General features: G+C 37.0%; 3 protein-coding genes and 1 non-coding gene across 7 annotated transcripts; all 4 read right to left on the bottom strand.

Annotated features, from left to right (window-relative positions):
* Nucleotides 1-384: 384 nt before the first annotated feature.
* LOC135678293 (protection of telomeres protein 1a-like) lies at nucleotides 385-7472 on the bottom strand. Of its 2 annotated transcripts, XM_065190905.1 has the most exons (11): nucleotides 7305-7442; nucleotides 6886-6969; nucleotides 5757-5893; nucleotides 4958-5147; nucleotides 4772-4839; nucleotides 4606-4694; nucleotides 3772-4050; nucleotides 3613-3689; nucleotides 3064-3122; nucleotides 1117-1272; nucleotides 385-826 (listed from the first exon to the last, which is right to left on the bottom strand). In XM_065190905.1, exons 3-11 carry the CDS (start codon nucleotides 5868-5870, stop codon nucleotides 611-613), a joined length of 1248 nt encoding a protein of 415 aa, XP_065046977.1. In that variant the 5' UTR covers nucleotides 5871-5893; nucleotides 6886-6969; nucleotides 7305-7442; the 3' UTR covers nucleotides 385-610. The 2 variants fall into 2 exon arrangements, with proteins under 2 accessions (XP_065046977.1, XP_065046976.1); XM_065190904.1 differs by lacking the exon at nucleotides 6886-6969 and having other exon boundaries at nucleotides 7305-7472.
* On the bottom strand, nucleotides 6922-7025 carry LOC135680189 (small nucleolar RNA snoR113). Its single transcript, XR_010515430.1, has one exon. It is a non-coding gene; the product is annotated as a small nucleolar RNA snoR113 (small nucleolar RNA).
* A 1922-nt stretch (nucleotides 7473-9394) lies between the features above and the next one.
* On the bottom strand, nucleotides 9395-11803 carry LOC135678292 (uncharacterized). 2 transcript variants are annotated; one of them, XM_065190902.1, is made up of 3 exons: nucleotides 11737-11803; nucleotides 9867-9967; nucleotides 9395-9784 (listed from the first exon to the last, which is right to left on the bottom strand). In XM_065190902.1, the coding sequence occupies exons 2-3, from the start codon at nucleotides 9958-9960 to the stop codon at nucleotides 9639-9641; spliced, it is 240 nt and encodes a 79-aa protein (XP_065046974.1). In that variant the 5' UTR covers nucleotides 9961-9967; nucleotides 11737-11803; the 3' UTR covers nucleotides 9395-9638. The 2 variants fall into 2 exon arrangements, with proteins under 2 accessions (XP_065046974.1, XP_065046975.1); XM_065190903.1 differs by having other exon boundaries at nucleotides 9867-9998; nucleotides 11737-11785.
* Nucleotides 11804-12350: 547 nt separating this feature from the next.
* Nucleotides 12351-19262, bottom strand: LOC135678291 (uncharacterized). 2 transcript variants are annotated; one of them, XM_065190901.1, is made up of 7 exons: nucleotides 19044-19262; nucleotides 16795-16885; nucleotides 15734-15849; nucleotides 14933-14992; nucleotides 14762-14827; nucleotides 13025-13250; nucleotides 12351-12532 (listed from the first exon to the last, which is right to left on the bottom strand). In XM_065190901.1, exons 1-6 carry the CDS (start codon nucleotides 19098-19100, stop codon nucleotides 13074-13076), a joined length of 567 nt encoding a protein of 188 aa, XP_065046973.1. In that variant the 5' UTR covers nucleotides 19101-19262; the 3' UTR covers nucleotides 12351-12532; nucleotides 13025-13073. The 2 variants fall into 2 exon arrangements, with proteins under 2 accessions (XP_065046973.1, XP_065046971.1); XM_065190899.1 differs by lacking the exon at nucleotides 12351-12532 and having other exon boundaries at nucleotides 12702-13250.
* Between the last annotated feature and the right edge of the window lie 527 nt (nucleotides 19263-19789).

Genomic DNA, 19789 nt, shown 5'->3' with positions numbered 1-19789 from the left:
GGAGCTAAACTTAATATTTCTTTCTTTGAGGTTTGTGTAACTTTTTTTGTTAAAGATCACAGACGAGGAAGATCCCATTTAACGACAAAACACCACAGCAGCTGCAAAGCTCACCATGATATTTACCAAACTCGATCACGCGTGGTCCCCTTGAAATAAATCTTGTCCACCGACTCCTTCAGAAATCAAAGTCTCCAGTCAACCACAGGTTTGCTCAATATTGAAAACAACCTACCTCTTCACACACATGAAATGTTGTGTAAGAGTCCACAATTGAAAGTATTTGCTAATCAGACATTCAATCCATGAGTTCACACTTGAATTCCATCTTCTTCAGTTATGTTTGCAGGGAATAAAAAAAAAACCATCAACAACTCTTCAACGTACGCACGGGGAGAAGATGATTCATTCATTCACACGAAGCTCGAGAGTTTTGAACAAATATCTAACAAGAAATATACAAGGACGTCGTGATGGAGCCACACTGCAAACAAAACATGGCATTGGCATCCGTGCCCAGGTGAAGGGAGTTGCAACATTTACATGATACGTCTAAAATGCTATTATAACACAATTCTTTTTTGAGATGGGGTAGGTAATAAACATGTTTTCACCCAACTAGTGTCGTGCTAAATATCCGATATCTCCGGCTTCCTCGAGGATTGTTTTCATCCAAATAATAAGATTTTAAACAGCACCACACCCATGGTGGATTTCTAACACCATCATCACTTCCTGCTTGTCCATCAGTATCAGTTATACCGAGTAGCTTGTCCATCTTGCTGGTTAACACTTCCGTGGTTGGGTATCCTTGGAAAAATTTTACCTGATCCGTATGAGACAAAACACCAGAGCTTACAGTCAACATATGTTCATTTCATGTAAAGAAAAGGAAACACACTGAATACTTGCTTCCTAACTGAGTACTTTTCTTTCACTCTCAACATATGTGGCATCCATACTGTCATGTCGGTGCTTCCTAACCTATAATGGTTACCTTACATAAACCAGCAGATTTTCCCCCTATTTCAAGGTGATTTTTAAATCAAACTACTAATTGGCTACATTTACTCATGATACAATATTTGCTTTATGCTGAGAGTGAAAGAAAAGTACCCCATCTTCTCCACAAATGTATGCATGAATTCTTGCTGTTGGATCTTCTACGGTAAATCTAACACGGTAGTGCCCTGTAACTGGGGAACGAAGGTCCTTAGCTTGCCAAGGATATGCTGCCACCACTCTTACAATGCACATGCACTTATGTGTCACCTGCACCATAAAGCATCCAACACGTATGAGCATCTTTCTACTTCAACGTAGCACAGGCAGAACAGAGACTGCTAGAAAGGTTAAATCCAGTAGAAAAAATAATAATTTCCCAGAATATGAACAGAAGCAGTCAGGTGATTATTCATTTTCCTTAAAATCCTTATCTCGGTTCATATAAACAAACTAAAGGGTACACAAACATTCAACAGATATTTCCATTGAACAAATAATGCATGAAATATGTAGTCTGGAACATTCAACAGAATCATTTGATCAACACTCCGAAATTTTGTATTTATTTCTCAGAGTGACATAAACAGGAAGTGGAACGATCTGGTGGTCCAAAACTTAAAGCTCTCATTTGATCTTTACACAGTATCTTTGGAGGACTGTTTGATGCAAAACACAAATAAACACAACAAATCTTCTGAAAGAAGTTTTAAGATAGTATATAGGTAAAAGAGGTGGGAATAAGTAAGGTCAGAGGCAGGACAAAAGTAGAGAAGACAGACAGGAAAGTCCCTTCAGGCATTAAAATGTTCACTCTCTTATTAGTAGTGCTTCATACAAGCAAATATCCCAATTGGCAGTCCCCTCCGTTTTATATGTTTAACTAATACATATTCTTAGAGCGGAATCATATAAAAGGCTTCTCCTAATTTCTAGTTGAGCTTTCTTTCAGATTTTCATGTCCTTCTAGAACTCCTAAAACTAGATTAAAAAAATACAACTAATGGACTCTGGAGTAATTGGACATCTATTTTCTATCTCAACGACAGAATCTAACAGGATGTTTTTGACATTAAAAAAATAATAACACTCGATCTAACCTATCCCAGTTCCCCTTATGTATTTAGTGTTCTAGTTGAATTATGACATCTACCATCATCACCCAAAGAAAGAATTTAAAAAGTAGAAACACTATGAACAAGAGGACAAATTGAATTTCAAGATAATTAACTTTGTTACCAGTTATGACATAATCACACTTAGGCTTACACTAATTAAAGTGACCCCTTCAATGTAGAATGAAAACAGAAAGGCCTAAAAATTAGTGTAATTGTCATGTATGTCAAGCAAGACTATGATGCTAATATAGAGATACTTCTATACGATTTCAGGTTTTAGTTCTAACAACTAAGCCAAAGTTTCTAATTTAATTCATACAATTTCTTATGTATCTTTATAAAATCAACTATATCAATGTTAAGTTTTCACTCCCTTGATTTTCGACAAAATTTATGTCAACTATGTCGATCATCACAACATATAATTGCTTGAATGAGATACATTCAAACATGAAAGACCTTGGCATTGTAAGACTCCTTTGAAGCTTGATGTTTCAAGAACTGGTTCATGAAAAAACCCTCTCTATGCAAATAAAAAATGTGTACCTTATCCTTTTCAAACAACTCCACATTGGCGGGAGTCTTTTCTAGATTAGACTTGAAATAATTTCTTATTTTTATTGCTCAAAACACACCAACATTTCTTTCAAGAATTTACAAATTTACTTGTGCATAGAAAGAGAAACAGCATGCCAGGCAACACAAACATAATTTTCAATGCAACAGATAAGGAGACCCCTGGATAAGTTGAAAGACTATCGAAGTTGGCAAGAGTCTCAAGCACTAGAACCTTTCCAGATTAACCTTGAGGTAATTTCTTATTTTTGTTGCTCAATACTCATTAACATTTCTTTTACGAATTTACAAATTTCCTTGTGCATAGCAAAAGATACATAATGCTAGTCAACACAAATAAAGTTTTCATTGCAACAAATAAGGAGACCTCTGGATGACTGAGGGATTCTATCAAAGTTGTATATGGCTTGTAATCATAATCCAGCACTGAGGAGAAATCAAAGAAAACAAAAGGTTAGATAATATGATCCAAAATAAAGTAAAAAGTTGCAAGTAGAATAATAATATGTTACAAAATGATGTAAAAGGTGAGTAGAATGATGTCAAAATAAAAAGGTTCAGATAAATTACCACACCAGGTAATGATTTGTTTTAGGGAGAAAGAGGGCAAGGATAGTTTATAACAAAACATAATATTCTTATTGTTTCCTAATCATATCATAAAAAATGCTTCACATCTTCAACTAAATTATCGTTTCACATCAATTATGAGAAATCTAGAAAATTCTGATCTCAAGATGGGCAAAAACTCCTAAAGTAGTTGCCATTCTTTACTTACTATCACAACCAAATAATTGGTTAAAATTAAATGTATATAAAACCAAAAGGAAGTTAGTACATCTGCACAAGGAAAATTAAACAACAAAAAGATATCAGAGAACTTCATATTCAATTTTCCAACAAAAATTCTGATAACCTGTAATATGAGAAGGTGCAGGAAAGCTTGTCATAGGATAATTTTCCAATGCAGTTGCAAGGCGGCGATCATATGTCCTATTTGACAAAAAGAATCCACTCAACTAAACTTAATAAGAAAAGAATGGATCTAAGTGTATGGAAAAAGAAAAGTAATTACTTTAAATGTTCCCTTGCAATCGAGTCTTCATCAGACAAAAGAAGGACTTCACTAGAAGGTTGCAGCATGCCATTCCACATACCATCATACAACCCACAGATCATATTACATAACTTGACCCACTGATTACCACCATGTAGATGTGTTATCACTTTAAAAGACTTGCTAGCAAATACTCTTAAGACTGAACCAACACGAGGAAATGTGCATAAAACCTCTATTGTAAGAGGCAACTCTTCAACATGTAAAGAACATGGCCTTTCCCCTTGAAGCTCAAGACTGTTATCCCATGACAAGAAACAAAATTTCAATCCGTCATCAGCAATTATCAGACATCTAATATTGTGAGACAAGCAAAAACATAGGCAAGAAAAACATGAGATATACTAACCATCAGGTTAGCTTGATCGTCATCTTTACCATTTAGTCCCATTGAGACTATAGTAATTGACAATTATTTTCACTTGAATCTTACATATTCCTTTTTTAACTACTACATAAACATAGGTTAGGAACTAATCATTAAATTCTCAGTTGCATCATTATAGAAAAATTATAAAATCCCAAATGGTAGACACAATTTCAGGCTGATTCATACATTCCAACAAGTCCAGATAAACTACAGAACTAGATGAGCCATAAGATAGTTCAATGCAACACCATTTCCTTGCTTGACAGCGACAACCAACCATCATGAGTTTATGCAAATTAATAACTTACATCAGTCATCAGAAAATTAATTAGTTTGCAGCAGCAGAATTTTGGCATTGACAGTTCAAATTTAAACAATGCGGTACGATTAAGCAAACCAATGAATTAGAATAAAAGACATACTCAAACTGTAATTTTGCTGGAGGAGTATCAGTTCCATCCCACACAAAGAGCATCCAATCCCCTTTAGAAGTTTCAGAAACATGAAGAACCTTTTGGAAGCAAGAAGTCATACATATATGCATAAAATTTTCAGTTAAACAAGCAATGCTTGGAAGAAATGGCTTACCTTGCAAACTAAATCAAAAGCAAGATCTAACTTAATCCTACGCAGCAACAATGGCACATCTTTCCCAACTAGAGGAAAAAGGAGAGTAATCAAATAACACAATAAAGAATAAGGAAGAATATCACATACATTAGCAGAAAGAGGATGTATGGGAAATATAGAAAATTGTTTGTTAAAAACAAAAACCTGCTTTAGGTGGATTATCAAGCAACCATGTCCTTATTTGTGACAAAAATTCATCATCATGATTGGTAGCATGATACTTCGCTGATTTCTGATAATGAATCAAGCCAGATGTTGTTTTCCCTTGAAACAGAGCGAAGGCAGAAAACTTCTTATTGTGAACACAATAAACATCTCCTCTGTGAATTCTCACCTGGATAATGTGCAACAATGTGAGATATAAAATTTTTATTCTGGCCATATATATAAAAAGGGCTGTTAAACATATGTCATAAACAATTTGAGTTTTAAAATTTTCATTCTAGCCATATATATAAAAAGAGCTGTTAAACATATGTCATAAACAATTTGAGTAAACTACAGAGGCACTCCTGGGTACTGATGTGATAAACAGACACCTGTTGGACTTATACAATTGAAACTGAAATCTTGATGTGGGTGTATGGATGTACCTGATTAAGGAAAATAATGTGGAAAAACACAATAAAACTGTGTAAATATCACATATTAAATTTACCTAACTGAACTTTCAACATTCACATCTTTCAGCAATGGAAAAAGTATCCGAGGGAAGAGACTACAGTGGCCTAATTTCAAAGCTCACCAAAGTCTGAACTTGTAAGCTTAAGGAAACAATACTTTGAATAAATAAAAAGAACCAGAGGAATGTATTTCTATATAACACACAATAGAAGCTAAAGATGTTTTAGTCAAGAAGGATCACAACCCACATACAGCTAAAACTAAAGAATGCAGTAATGTAATATGCACCAATGATAATTTTGCTGATGTTAGCAGCTACCTCAACATTCTGAAGACTAATAATATCACCAATTGCCCTGACATGTGGTAGCTTTGTCATATCTTCAGCAAAAAAATTCACTGAAATCCCAGGTTCCATATAAGACTGATCCATTATCTTTAGTGACACAACATAGTCTGCAAAGAAAATACCAATAGTAGTTGACATACATTTAGTATCTGAAAATTTTTAGGTAAAAAATCTGATTAGCAAATGTTTTCGGATTACAGTACATCTTAAAATCACTTATGACCAACAAAACAATAAAAATGATTAATTGTCTAAATCAAGGCTAAGTAACTTGACGCTGTCCTATGGTTCTCCAAAAAAAAAAAAAGTAGTTGTCTAAAGAAGTTCAAGAAAGACTATAATATAAGAATTCACAAACGAATATATCAGCACCCAACTTTCAACATTGGGATCAGGAACTGCATTATCAAAATAAAATAGCATCGTACGAAAATGAAACAGACACGTTAAAGAAAAAGGACCAACGATATTTGATGGAACAGTAGTCAGAAACTTAGTAGCAGAAACTTCCTACTTAGATTCCACTTGAGGAGTAGTCCAAAACTCATCTCCTGCTTGATTTCTGAATGTTACATTGTAGATCATGAAGAAAAAGATTAAAACAGTAAACACGTGTTGCATCTTGCAGGAAAATCAAGGTCCGAGCCTTGATTATTACTGAATCTTATTTACCCATTTTGGGAAAAAAGATTAGATCAACTTTCCACTGTAGATAATAGACAAAAAGATCAAAACAGCAAACTCGAATTGCATCTTGCAGGAAACCCAAGGTTCATGCCTTGGTTCTCACCTATTTCTTACATACCTGCTCCGGAGAAAAAAGGGCACAATTAGATAAGCCAGTGAGACAGATATACTTCATTCCATTACTAGTCCATAAACTTAAGTGATAGTGTCACTGAGTAATGACATTTAAGAAACCTCATTTGTAGATTAATCATGGTGCAATCTTGAACACTAGAAACTTACTTGTAAACATACTACGAACCCTAGTTCCATAAGGGAACATTAGGTTAGGTTCAATTTTCAGTAAATAACTTTATTCAATACTCCAAGTAATAAGGTCTTAACAAAATTATTCGCTCAAAACACAAGATACCTTCGAACAAGAACTTTACTCGTATGGAACAACCAGCTGGCTCAGCTAACACCTTCACGACAAGTCACATCATTCTACTACCAACTGAAACAAGAATGTCCAGGGCAGCTGTGAGTCCGGCCTTTTTGTCATCATTGCCAGCGAAAATCTTGATTTAGAACCCCAAGAACTCATGAAAGTCCAGGGGGGAGATAAGAAATGGAAAGAGCCATAGTTTTCATGCAGAGACAACCGAGCAAAACGAATCAAAAACCCCAAGAACTCATGAAAGTACATGCGGAGATAAGAAATGGAAAGAGCCATAGCTTTCATGCGGAGACAATCGAGCAAAGCGAATCAAAAACCCCAATAACTCGAGAAAGAACGGCTAGAGAAAAGAATTGGAAAGATTGATGCGGAGACGAGCAAGCAAAACGCACCGGTTCCCCTGCTCTTCTTCTCGGCCCCGATCGAGGAGACCGCAGCGAAGATATTCACCCTCTCGTGGATGCACGTCCTGGCGTCCCTGATCGGGAGGTAGACAGAGTCCACCGACGGACCCCTCTCTTCCATCTTCCTTCGGGAAACCCTAAAACGGCGCCACTTTCCAGTTCGAATTCTTTGGAAAGGGAACGAGGCTTATATATAGAGTCATATACTTTTTTGAAAAAGCCCCTATCATTTGACGTTATTACCGACGTTTATTTCTTGGTTTAATTACTCTGTTATTGGTTTAATTACTAGTTTTCCCCCTCACCGCGGACTGACATCATGCGGAGCCGACCATTTTGACTGAACGCGTCAGCATTTAACCGACCAGAAAAACCGCATGCTTGAGCAAAACTCAACCTTTAGTCGGGACAAAATGCAATTGCCTATTATAACAATGCGGGTAGTTCTCTGAAATATAGTTCAATCTAATAGAGTTCTGACCTCATGTATATAAGATTATTCGATGTCTTTTCAAGGTGAAAAATGATATCTCTCTCGATATAGTACATATAGAAAAAACTGAGATCAGAATAGATTTTTCGAGTCTTCTCGATGTATCTCTTTCTTTTAGCTTGAATATCATGTGAAGGACATGTGTTGAATAGTGATTAATCGATGATATCTTCTCTATCATTTATTCTCTCCTAAAGACGTGTCTTTGGAGCTCTTTGACGAGGCCCTTCAAACACAATGCTTGGCTCATTTAACACATTAATCTTATTCTCCTTTGATCGTTTCTCTAGAGAAAAATAGAGGTGCCTAACCAACGTACTTTAGATACATCCAAAAAAGAAAGGGGTCGAGGAGCACGTCCTCTCTACCTTGAACAACGTGAGAGTCAAGGCATTCGACCTCTCCATCTTGAGTAAAGAGGGAAGTCAGCGCTTGACTTACTAACCTTGGGCATGGAGGGAATCAGTGTCCGACCTCTCCACCTTGGGTAATAGGAGAGGTTGGCGTTTGACCTATCCACCTCGGGCATAGAGGGGGTTGGTGCCCAACTTCTCCACCTCAAGTTAGCCTTGTGAGGGTTAGGTTTTTTCAACCTTGGGCAAGCCTCGCTTTAGGTGAGTCAGACTTTTCCAACCTAACTTGACTTATAACTTGATTGTTCTCTTTAAGTAGGTCGAGTATTCCCGACCAACATACCTAGGACACCTCTTCTTTTGCATCGCTCGTCATGGTGGGCTTCTTCTCACAAGAGGGGTTTTCTCGATTTATATACCTTGGAATGTTTAGCCATGTGCCTTTTGTTATAATGTGTTTCTTCTCACGTGGATCGAATTTTTTTTCTATCTTATCTCAAACATATTTTGCTTTGTGCCTCCCACAATAACAAGCTTCTTATCATGTGAGTCCAGTTCTTTTAACTCACTCACCTGGAACATTTTACCTTAAGCCTTACAAGCTGAGGAACTATCTCCCTTAGAGGCAGATCTATTAATGATAATATCAATTTATCTTTTTGATCGGCCCATCGGGATAAGAATTTCTAATGCTTTTGAATGAACCACCCAAACAGTAATATTACCTCATACTTATCCGAAGACTATTACCTCAACAGTAATATATTAATTGACCTTTTGAGATATTTTTGGAAGGAATAATCTTTAACGATCTTAATTTGACCTTTTATCTACATAAATGATAATGTGGAGATAAATTGACATATCGAATGATGATTGATCAACCATGTTCATCCTATGAGAAAAAATTAACATCTTTAATCACATTTGATTAAGAACAGCCATGTTACTGCAATTTTGCATTAGAGTCGAGAGACTCAAGGTTTGAGGTACTACATAGTAACAACTTTCGTCCAGGTTCACATCAAAGCCAACTACAATATCTTAATCATTTCTTCAAAATAAGTATAAATCTCAATCACATGTAGAACTCGAGTCAAGCAGATTGCAAGACTAACAGATTCCACAAGCACTCCTTGATCAATGAAATGTAAGTAATTTCCACAGAATTCATGTCACCCTGCAATGTAGTTCTAATGGGTCATCTCGGATGACCGGACCTGAAATTATACTGACTTCAAGAATGGATCAGTGTCCTTATTTCTCAATTGAAAACCCACAAGAAATATAGTTGCATACATGTCCCAGATGGCGGTCTCATGAAAATTATTACAGCTTATGGAAATATCGTAAAAGGCTGCTCATAACATCTCCATCAATCCATGGAAACATAAAATACTTTCTCAAAACAGCGCATCACCCGCAAGTAATGACCTAATCATTTTAGACCATAAAACCCGCATTGTGTTATTCACTTTAGGATTCAGATGACTTGACGATAAAATTCTGCCGGCTAATGGGGTTCATCACAACTGGTGGTCCAGCGGTGCGAGGCCAGGCCTGGAACTTCTTATCAGTTGCTTCCCACCATTCCTTGTCTGAGACAGTTTTCGGAGTTGTACCTGGTTTTAAAAAAAATGCAGGGGTAAGTTTAGTTTTGCCAAATTTTATTTAAAGCTCTATTTATGGTATGATTTAACTCACCGCCAAATATCTTTCCATCAGAGATCAGCGTATCACATGCATATGAGACTGCAAAGGATGCAACAATAGCTCCGATAATTTTGCCTGTTGCCATGTTTGAACTGCAGCACCAAGTTCCAAAGACTCCAAGTTCTTGGTAATTATAAGAATGAAAAGTTGCGCAAAAGAAAAAAAGAAAAAGAAAAAAAAGAAAATTTTTGCAGTCTGCAAAAGTTAGGAAATTTAGATGACAGGGATGCAACACAGGCAGACTAACCTGGAAACAACCCAACCAAACGTTATATTCAGCAGGCTTGGGTTTAGATTTTTGTTGAATTGGGTCACTTATGGCTTAGAAAAACCCCAACACAACCAGCCTGCAGACAAAGCCTGGATACAAGTGTTAATGGATCCAACCTGACCTACAATGTAAGTGCACAAACCCCGTTTCAAACACAATCTTTCCCTACCCCATCACCAATGCTTCTTTACCACATTCTACCTTCCTCTCCTCCCCAGCCTACCTTTTAATCTTCTTGTCACCTTTCCTTCGAGACAACATGTACGTCCCAGATTCTTAGGCAATAACACCTCTTATGCCAGTCCCCCAGGGTTCTATCCAACAAAAAAAACGCAAACTGTACTCAGGTCAAGCATATGGTTGTGTCAGTTTAAAGACAGCATCAACACACGTCGGACTAAACACCAGGTTAAACTCTATCAAACCCCATCCAATTTTCACCTGAGTTGCAGCCATGTCACCTTAATATGACAATCTGCTAACATATAGACAAGATAAACCTTTTTCTTCACCGGAAAATCTCTGTAAAAGTGAATATCAAAGATAGGTTGGATAACAGGTGACAATACAATCTAGAATTTCAAACAGGATCTTAGGAAAAAAGTACTTCCTTCGAAGTAGTTGTTCAGAAAGCTATATCAAGATGCCATCCTCACCTTCGATCCCACTTATACTATGGGTAGTTTGTTTCAATAACCTCAAGAACAGCGAGAATAATATTCCTCCAGGGCAATAAGATTTGACCCGATTAACATATTTCCAGTTTGAGCCTTTTTCTATTTTAAGTCAAAGAATTGACAGAAACTATAGTACAAAGCTGCAGTTGAGGCGATATTTCAGCCCAAACACCAGATGATGCAGAAAAAAGAAAAAGAAAAAAAGAAATCAAATCAAAGATGCAAGCATGGAATATTGGAATAGCTAGAGAGAAATCAGGAAAGAATCAAAACCCTGACTCTTCAGACAAATCATATAGTCAAGAGGCGATAGGGCGATCAGAAAACATCTCATCAGCAGAAGACAATTCAGGAGACGATGCGAGCATTGAATCTTGGGAACCAAGAAAGAATCATAACCTTGGTACCCCAGACCATCAAAAAAGAAATTAGAAAGCCGATATCTCATCAGCAGAAGACGATTTAGGAGACAATGCAAAGGTGGAAACTTGGGAACAGCACAAGAATAACCATGAAAGAATCAAAACCCTGGCACCCACACCGTCAAAAAGAAAACAAGAAAGCCAAGAATCAATCAAACGATCAAAAGCATCCCATCAACAGAAGACTATTCAAGCGACAACGCAAGCAGCGAGAACAGCCAGGGTAGAATCATAACCCTAATCTTCCACACCATCAAAAGAGGAAATTAGAAAGCCAAGAAACAATGTGTCATCAAAATGTATCTCACCCACAGAATACGATTCAAGAGACAAACCAAACATGAAATCTTAGAGCAGTTCAATAACCAGGAACGAATGAAAGCCCCTATCTCTCCAGACCATCGAAAGGGAAATCAGAAAGCCAAGAAGCAATCAGCGCATTAAAAAGTATCTCATCGATAGAAGACAACTCGAGAGCCAAAGGATCTCACCTCTCTACTTGGGTTGCTCTGTTGACGTAACGGAGGAAACAACCCTCGTCAAGCAAGAAATCAGATCGGATCGCGGACGCGCTCGTTTATTTATAGATTGAGAAGATGGGCCGGACCAATCTTAGCCCGATCAGATTGCGATCTGCAACCCAACCCAACCCAACCCAAACCAAACCAAACCGAATCAACCAGAGTCAATTAGGCTGCGCTTTTACCTCCTCTTTAGTATTTGGTTAGCTGATATAATAAAATAGGTTTACAATTTGATCCAAATTATGTGAGTTAAACATGTTTAATATAATCATCTTAATTTTTCATCATCCTTCTTAACTCTATGGATCAATCACTACTTTCAACATATGCATTATATATATTAGTGATAAAATGATAACAGGTAGCAGTTTTCCATCTTGAAGGTGAATTGTGTGGCAATAGCTTGTAACTTTAGAATCATAATGAGGGTGACAATTTTTTATCAATGAAAGGAAAAAAGTACCACAGAGAAAACTACAATGTTGCATATAACATATATATATATATATATATATATATATATATATATATATATATATATATATATATATATATATATATATAATTGAAAAAGAAATAATTCTTTAGGCTGAAGGACAAGGACACACCACCTATGTTCATATTGCATTCCTGCATCACTTAAATGTAGGAATGCCAGAACAATTCACAAGTGCACTGTTCTCCCTTTACACCAGCATAGTTAAGATGAACATAGGATGGGTCCAAAGTGCTCTGGTAATCTGCTACAGAAAACTTTTCTTGCCTGCCAAAAAGTCCAAGAACCAAGTCATCAAAGCATCAAAAGATATTTAATATCATTTAAGGAAAGCATTTCTAAGATTTGCAACTACTCCCTGTCTGTTTGTCAGCCAGGTTATGGGGAAACTAGATTTAGGCACACCACAATTATGTAATTTACAGACCTCCAACACTGTTTCTAATGTGTATATATAAGCACCAAACAAATTATGAAGAGTTTTACAAACAGAGAACAATCTGAAATAAGAGGAGAAAAAAAATGCACAGCTCAAGGGTTGTTTTTTCTGGATGTATTGTTTTCGTTTGCCCTTTGCACAGACACCTACCCTTTTTTCTGAACAAAATCAAGTCATCTACGAGTCGGAATAAATCAGTAGAACAGACAGTCATTATGTATTGACAATGAGTCTGGATTACTCATTTGTCAGAATACTAGTCAAGAGGACATCACCTATAATTACAAAACCAAAGATACTGAAGAAACAAGAAACCATACAGTTTATTCTTCAGTATCAAGTTTGTCGACACAACTTGGAGCTGCCGATTCAAGTAATATGTCGTCCAGAGACTTGCAGCTCCTTCAAAGCCGTGACCAGCCAATCCAGTCCCTCGTAGAGTCCATCGCCAGAAAGGGCACAGGTCTCCTGGACATGCCAAGTTCGGTTTCTCAGATCATACAGACCCAGCCCTTCAGATACCTCCATTGGAGTCATTGCCCCTTTCTGAAAGAGAAAGAATAATTATTCTTCAGAACGGAACTAACTAAAATATAATATTACTGCAACAAACATATTTTCAGATGAAAGTTGTCACTGCCCAGATAGATTTGAACACCAGATCAGAATATAACATTGAAAACTCATGACCAACTGGGCAAAAATAATAAGAAGCTCTCACTAAGTTTAAACTTTAATGGCACATGGAAAGACAGAAAAAGCAACAGGTAGTAAGTTGTAACAGTGAAACATGTGTTGGCTTTTGTTTGTGATAATTTTTAACAAGGTTCTAATATTAATTTTATACACATTTCTCGTGTACAGCTCCTGTATGTCTTTTCTGTTTTTCCTTATACGAGACAAAGGAAAAATGATGGTAAACAAATAATCAGGCTTAACCATGACAATCCTTTTAAATCTTTGTTCTCTTCAGAAGTATCAATGTAAAGGACACCACAATGATCACTACAAAAATGGATGGCATTATGTTATGCATCCACAAAATCCTGGTTTGCAGAACAGTCCTAGATTTGCAGCTTGAAGAGACCAAAGAACATCATCTGCCAGCAGTCAATTGTTACAGTGCTGACTATTGGGAAGTTGCCAGCATCCAGGTGAAAGTAGAACCAAATGCGGTAGGGACATATGGTAGAATTAGAAGAGCAAGTTCAAAGGGTTGTACATTTTAAAATTAACATCAATTTAGGTGATAGCCATGAATAAGAAAGGCCCAAGATGCTTCAGCAAATCAGAATCTGACAGAGACAACTTCGGTCTAAAGTATAGTTCAAACAACAAGGGGAAGACTCAAAGGAGGATTTCAACTTAGACAATAACCAAAATCTAGAACGTGAACTGCTTTACAGTCGACAGGATGGTAAACTTGAACAATCCTAAATCACAAAAGAAGCAATAAAGTGGTTACAAGCATTTTCAAAAATTTCAACATGCCATGTACTTGTCATGTCGTTAAAAGGTCAGGACAAGGTCTCATTGGCATCCTTAGCATAAGAAGTCCATTTCAAGACTTATATTGCTGAAATTGACTAGTAACATAGTACAGCATGCTAGGAGTTTGATATGAAAAAAAAATATTTTTGTGCATGCAGAAATAGTAAAATAAAAGAAAAAATATGCTTGGATCGTTGCAGCAGCAGTACTGAAGATGTGATGCAGGTGGAAGAAGTTCAGACAAGCAGGATGACATAGACGAATAGTGGTTTTCGTTGCAAGGATTCATCTGGTGAGTAGATATTGTCTTGGTTATTTGATAAGATGTTTTCCTTTGGCTAAGATATATCTTGAGACTATAAAACCGTTTGTGCGAAGTCCCTCTTTTCTTATTTACATAATTTACACATTTTGTAAAAAGGAACAGGTGAAGATCTGACCTTTTTGTTCCAAAATGAAAGGGAGGACCATCAACAAGTGATTTTGAATAACAATGACATGGTAAGCTTCTGATGATATTAACAGATACTATGTTCTATTAATGGAAATGTAGGTGGTCAACTTACCAAGTCCTGTTTATTGGCAAATACCAATATGACACTACTCAGCATGAAAGGATCCCTGATAATAGCCTGAAAGAAAAGCCATACAGTATCACCTTAAAATCATCGGTTAGAATTTTCAGAAGAAGAGAGCTAAACTGCAATGACTTGTGGAATAATAATCATACTCCAGACCTGAAATTCTTCTTTGGCCTTTCCAATCCTTTCTCTGTCTAGGGAATCCACAACATAGATCTGCAAGCAAAATATCGATTAACAAATTCAGAACTCTAAGCTCTTAGATGTAACACCATTCATATAAAGTGAATCTATGACTCAAGAGATCAGTCAAAATGATGTAAATTGGGACTAATAATTTTCATGATGCTACCAAAATGAGATTTCCAAAAAGTCCTTTCCAAAAGAATATTGAGACATCCCATACATAGTCATAAACTAAACAGATACATCATAATAAACTAAACTAAACTAAAGACTATAGGCAAGTTTGTCAAACTAGGCATTCTCAATTATTCACCCTAGTCTGACTATACATATAAATATTATTTAGCAATTAGACACCAGGAATAAATAAATAAAAACTGTATGAGCTCATAAGGGTAACATTGTGAGGTATGGACCCAAATGCACATATGATTAACAATAAGCATATTTTTTAGCATTTTGTTGATGTAGGAACAAAGGGATCCAGAAGCTAGAGCACAAACAATTTGAGAACTGACTGAATACATCAGAATGAAACTGACAAACATGCATCCACAAGACTAAAATTACAAGAGATGCATGTAAAAATGCCAGCCAGAAACATGAGATTTACCACAAGAAAACAATCGGCCAGACCTCAATTCATAAAGCTAAAATAGACACAATCCCTTACAACACTTGAAAGAAATCATGATGTAATTGAGCAGTATCGAACCAATAGACCAAATACAGAAAAAAAAGAACCAAAACATAGAAATTATTAAATCTTACCAGTGCATCAGTATTGCTGAAGTAATGCCTCCATAAGGGTCTTAATTTTTCTTGTCCACCAACATCCCAAACTGTAAATACCACATTTTTGTACTGAACCTTCTCGACATTGAAACCTAAAACAAAACAAAATACAAGAAAAAACAAGATCAAACATGGAGGTCAAGGATCAGAGAATCATGGTTGTCAAAAGACTCAAAACATAGTTTCCAAATAGGCAATTCATAAACAAAGAGTAGTAAATAATTCATGAACCAACTGCAGAAAAACATAAAAGGACTAACATATGGCTATGTTAGTGTTAAATATAACAGAACCACAGATACTATATTCTTACAATTCCATGTTTTCTTGGCCTGTTCTAATAACCAATTGCTTATGAAACTTAACCTTAGAAAAGATGTCACAACCAGTCTCAGGTTGGTAGAGGTAGAGCTTTGGTTACAGTTGCATTTATTGTATTTAGAATGTTCAGGACAAAATTTGAGACCAGAAAAGATATAGTCAATTGAATGAAAGATGACTATGTAATATATCAGTGTTCTGATAAAGCGAGGCAAAAATTATAGAGAAAAAACTATTAAAAAGCTTCAGGGGAGTTCTTTTCTTATCCTCTTTATTCCAATAACATCAACTATTAGTGTTATGTAAGATGCTTAACAGCAATTCATCGGTTCCCAAAAGTACTGCTTTAAATTACATTTAGGACGAGTGAACCTATTGGTACACTGACATTACAAATGCTGAAATGCAGGGAAAACAGATGTTCTACTTTGTAGTTATGCTTGTCCCTGGAGACCAAATCACTAATCATGTTTCATGAGAATTCTACCTTGACAGGAGAACGACATTTTGAGGATGAGAGTTACAAACTTCTGAAACTGATTGATCTAGAAACCATTTGTATGTTCAGTGTTTTTACATTTTCTGCAATGCCTAGAGGTGACTGCAATATAATCTTTCCATACATCACTTCCTAGTCAATTCAACAAACAAAGATGGTGCTAGGCAATTCCTAGAGAATAACTCTTCTACTTGGAGGCAAAGCATGGGACACTTACCGATAGTTGGAACTGTTGATAAAACTTCTCCAATGTGCAATTTGTACAGGATAGTCGTCTTACCAGCTGCATCCAATCCTAACATCACAACCTAAAAAAAGTACAAAATTTGGCATAATTAACCACCAACATCTATTAATCATAATAAATATAAGTTCACACAAAAACTGAAGACTGTGGTTCTAGATTCCAAATGCAAATGGAACCAGCATTGACACATATTACTTGAATTCAGAAGAAAAACAAAGCATATGATAATTTATCTAGTTTAGGAAGTCCCGTTATATCCTAATATTTCAGATGCACAGATACAACTCAACAATAACACAACAAACCAGTGTTAGGAACTATTCTTGTTGGGCCCTTTCTGATGAGAAAGTTCTATTATGGACAATGTCTCTGCACGGTTCAAGTACTAGTATCCCAGTTAATGTTCCTAACAAGTTGTCTTTTGTCTATGCCTACCTCCTATGGACCTGTAGTCTGAAGATTCTGTACTATCAATGATTTTATATATACTCTTAGTACATGACTACATGTCAAACTAATTTCAAATGTTTTCACCTCATATAATAATCCAAAGTTAACATTCTATAACTTTTCACAAACAAAATAATTATTTTTATTCCTTTTGATAAAACCATGGAATGCAAAACCCACCTGTTGAGAAAGGTTCGATCGGTATTTACTGATTTCATAGTCAACCAGTATGCTGGACCAAACCAAACCAGGTGGTCCAGTCTGGTTCAGTAGATATATATATTTTTTCTTTTAACCCTGTGCAAGGGTTCGGCTAGCGGAAACATAGCTCCTCAACATAACCCGTCATCACTCCCATAGCCACCACCTGCCGCTGGCTCCAGCACACCTCCCCCTCTGCCTCCTCATCTGCCTCCTCTTGCTCCTACCCATCTTTCTTCTTCCTCTTCTTCCTCCTTTTTCTTCCTTCTCTCATCTTCTTATTCCTTCTTCTTGCTCTTTTTGTTTTTCCTTCCTATCCTCCTCTCTCTCCCCTAACAGTACCATGGTACATTTCGACGTACTAACACATTGTACACCAGAACTGATCAAACCCATACCAGTCCAGCCATGGATGGACATGGGTTCAGTAATCGAGATTGCTAACCTTCAGTAAAACCAAATTTCAATATCAATACCATCATCTCTTCTGAAAGTGAGGATTCAAAGCAAGCACCGTGATAACACGACTTTGGTGTGACTTGAGTGTCAAAGTTCTGAACTGTGAAAATAGCTTTTGAGCATGCAAGAAGTGCAAGGCTGCTCAAAATTGACCCTCCCTATACCATAGATTGGTAGGAGCCTCATGCACTAGGCCACCCTTCTGTTAAAGATTCTTGTCTCATCTAATGCAAAATAACTGTAGTTAGATGATAGTCATCAGTGAAGTTATCATAAAAATAATTCATCCAACAACTATCACAAAAAAAGTGCCGTTGGATGACAGTCCTTAGTAAAGTTGTCATAGAAGTGATTCATCTCTGAACTACTGTATTCCTATATGGAGTGATAAAACGTATGAGCCTGGTCTTATTTCACCATTGAGAAGAAGTGAAAGGACCTACGCATCCAAACTTAGCTTACACAAAGGTGTTCGTCATTGTTCGTTTTATTTCATAATTATAATCCAGTTAGCAAACTCTTAGACGTTCAGCCGATTACAGCATGTATATGCATGCGGGAGGAAGAACCAACTAGCTCTAGATCAAAATGTTGAAAAGGTTAATTGCTTACCTAAACCCTAAGCTTTCATTCAATGACCCTCCCCAAGCATGATAAGGGCTGAGGATTTCAAGGACAAGGTTCATGCACATATTCGATCCGTCCAAGACAGGTAGACAATAATTACTTACCATCCTTATAATGGACTAAAAAACAAAGCGCAAAATTAGATTAAATGGAGGATGTTCAATCATTAGACGAACGAAGTTTCGAAGGTCAAAACAGAGCAAAATCCTTCAAAGCACAGGTACTAATTGCAAATTCCTAGGTTTTGATCCTCGGATACATGTAGACGCGCACAAGCATTCAATTAAATTGAAAAGAAGGAAAAGAGAGAAAACAATCTAAAACAAAATTGTGAAAATTCGTGTGCCCTTATGTCCAAGAATAAAAGGAAAATTGAAGCCGGTGATAAAAAGAAAAATCTTGAGGATTTATTGAACAGGACAAGAAATAATCGATTCGGAAACGGTGGAAGTGTCATATCGAAAACATAGAGAGAGGAATACCCTCATTTCCACGGGGCCGAAGAATCGGTCGAAGAGCTTACGGAAGGCTTGTCCCATGTCACAGGATCGTTTCTCTCTCTCTCTCTCTCTCTCTCTCTCTCTCCGAGGTTTTGTAGCTGAGAAGCCTGAACGGCTCGATCGGGAATGGAATGGCGAGGAATGGCGAGGAAGAAGAAGCTGTTGGAACCCAAGTTTTCTTTTTTCTTCGTTATTTTTATTGATTGCGGAGGAAGCAAGCTATGACCGGAGTCTTAGAATTCTTCATATAGGAAGTACATGCGAACGCATGCGCGCTGCATGAGCCCCCTTGCTAATCGAACGGCTCTTACGCGCGTCAGTGGATCGTAGATTCGTATCCGATGGCTATCATGCGTAGAAGCGTTCGCATATGCTTCCGATGGAAGTTTTTGTGTGCGTCAGCTTCGTTGGTCGGACCGCGGGGAACGCGTCCTCCCTTGTGAGCTGGCCTGGGCTGTTCAAGAAAGAAAACACTTTCTCGTCTTATACGTTAGAAAGGAAAACACTTTCTCGTGGAGGGGAGGGGAGCAGATGGGAAAGGTATGGGGGGTCTTACGTATGACGTAAATAAAACACTTCCTCCCTCTGCGTTCACGCGCACACAACAAAATAAAAACATTTTCTCGTGGAGAGGGAAAAGGTCCGTGACGGAACCGGTGGAGTTCGCCTGTCGCCGCCGAGGCAGGAAGACGGCAGGAAGAGTACTTTCCCTGTCATACAAGTGATGG

This window comes from Musa acuminata, chromosome BXJ1-7 (genome assembly GCF_036884655.1).
Source record: "Musa acuminata AAA Group cultivar baxijiao chromosome BXJ1-7, Cavendish_Baxijiao_AAA, whole genome shotgun sequence".
NCBI lineage: Eukaryota > Viridiplantae > Streptophyta > Magnoliopsida > Zingiberales > Musaceae > Musa > Musa acuminata.
The sequence above is the reverse complement of the archived record's forward strand: the minus strand, read 5'-3'. Positions and strand labels throughout refer to the sequence as shown.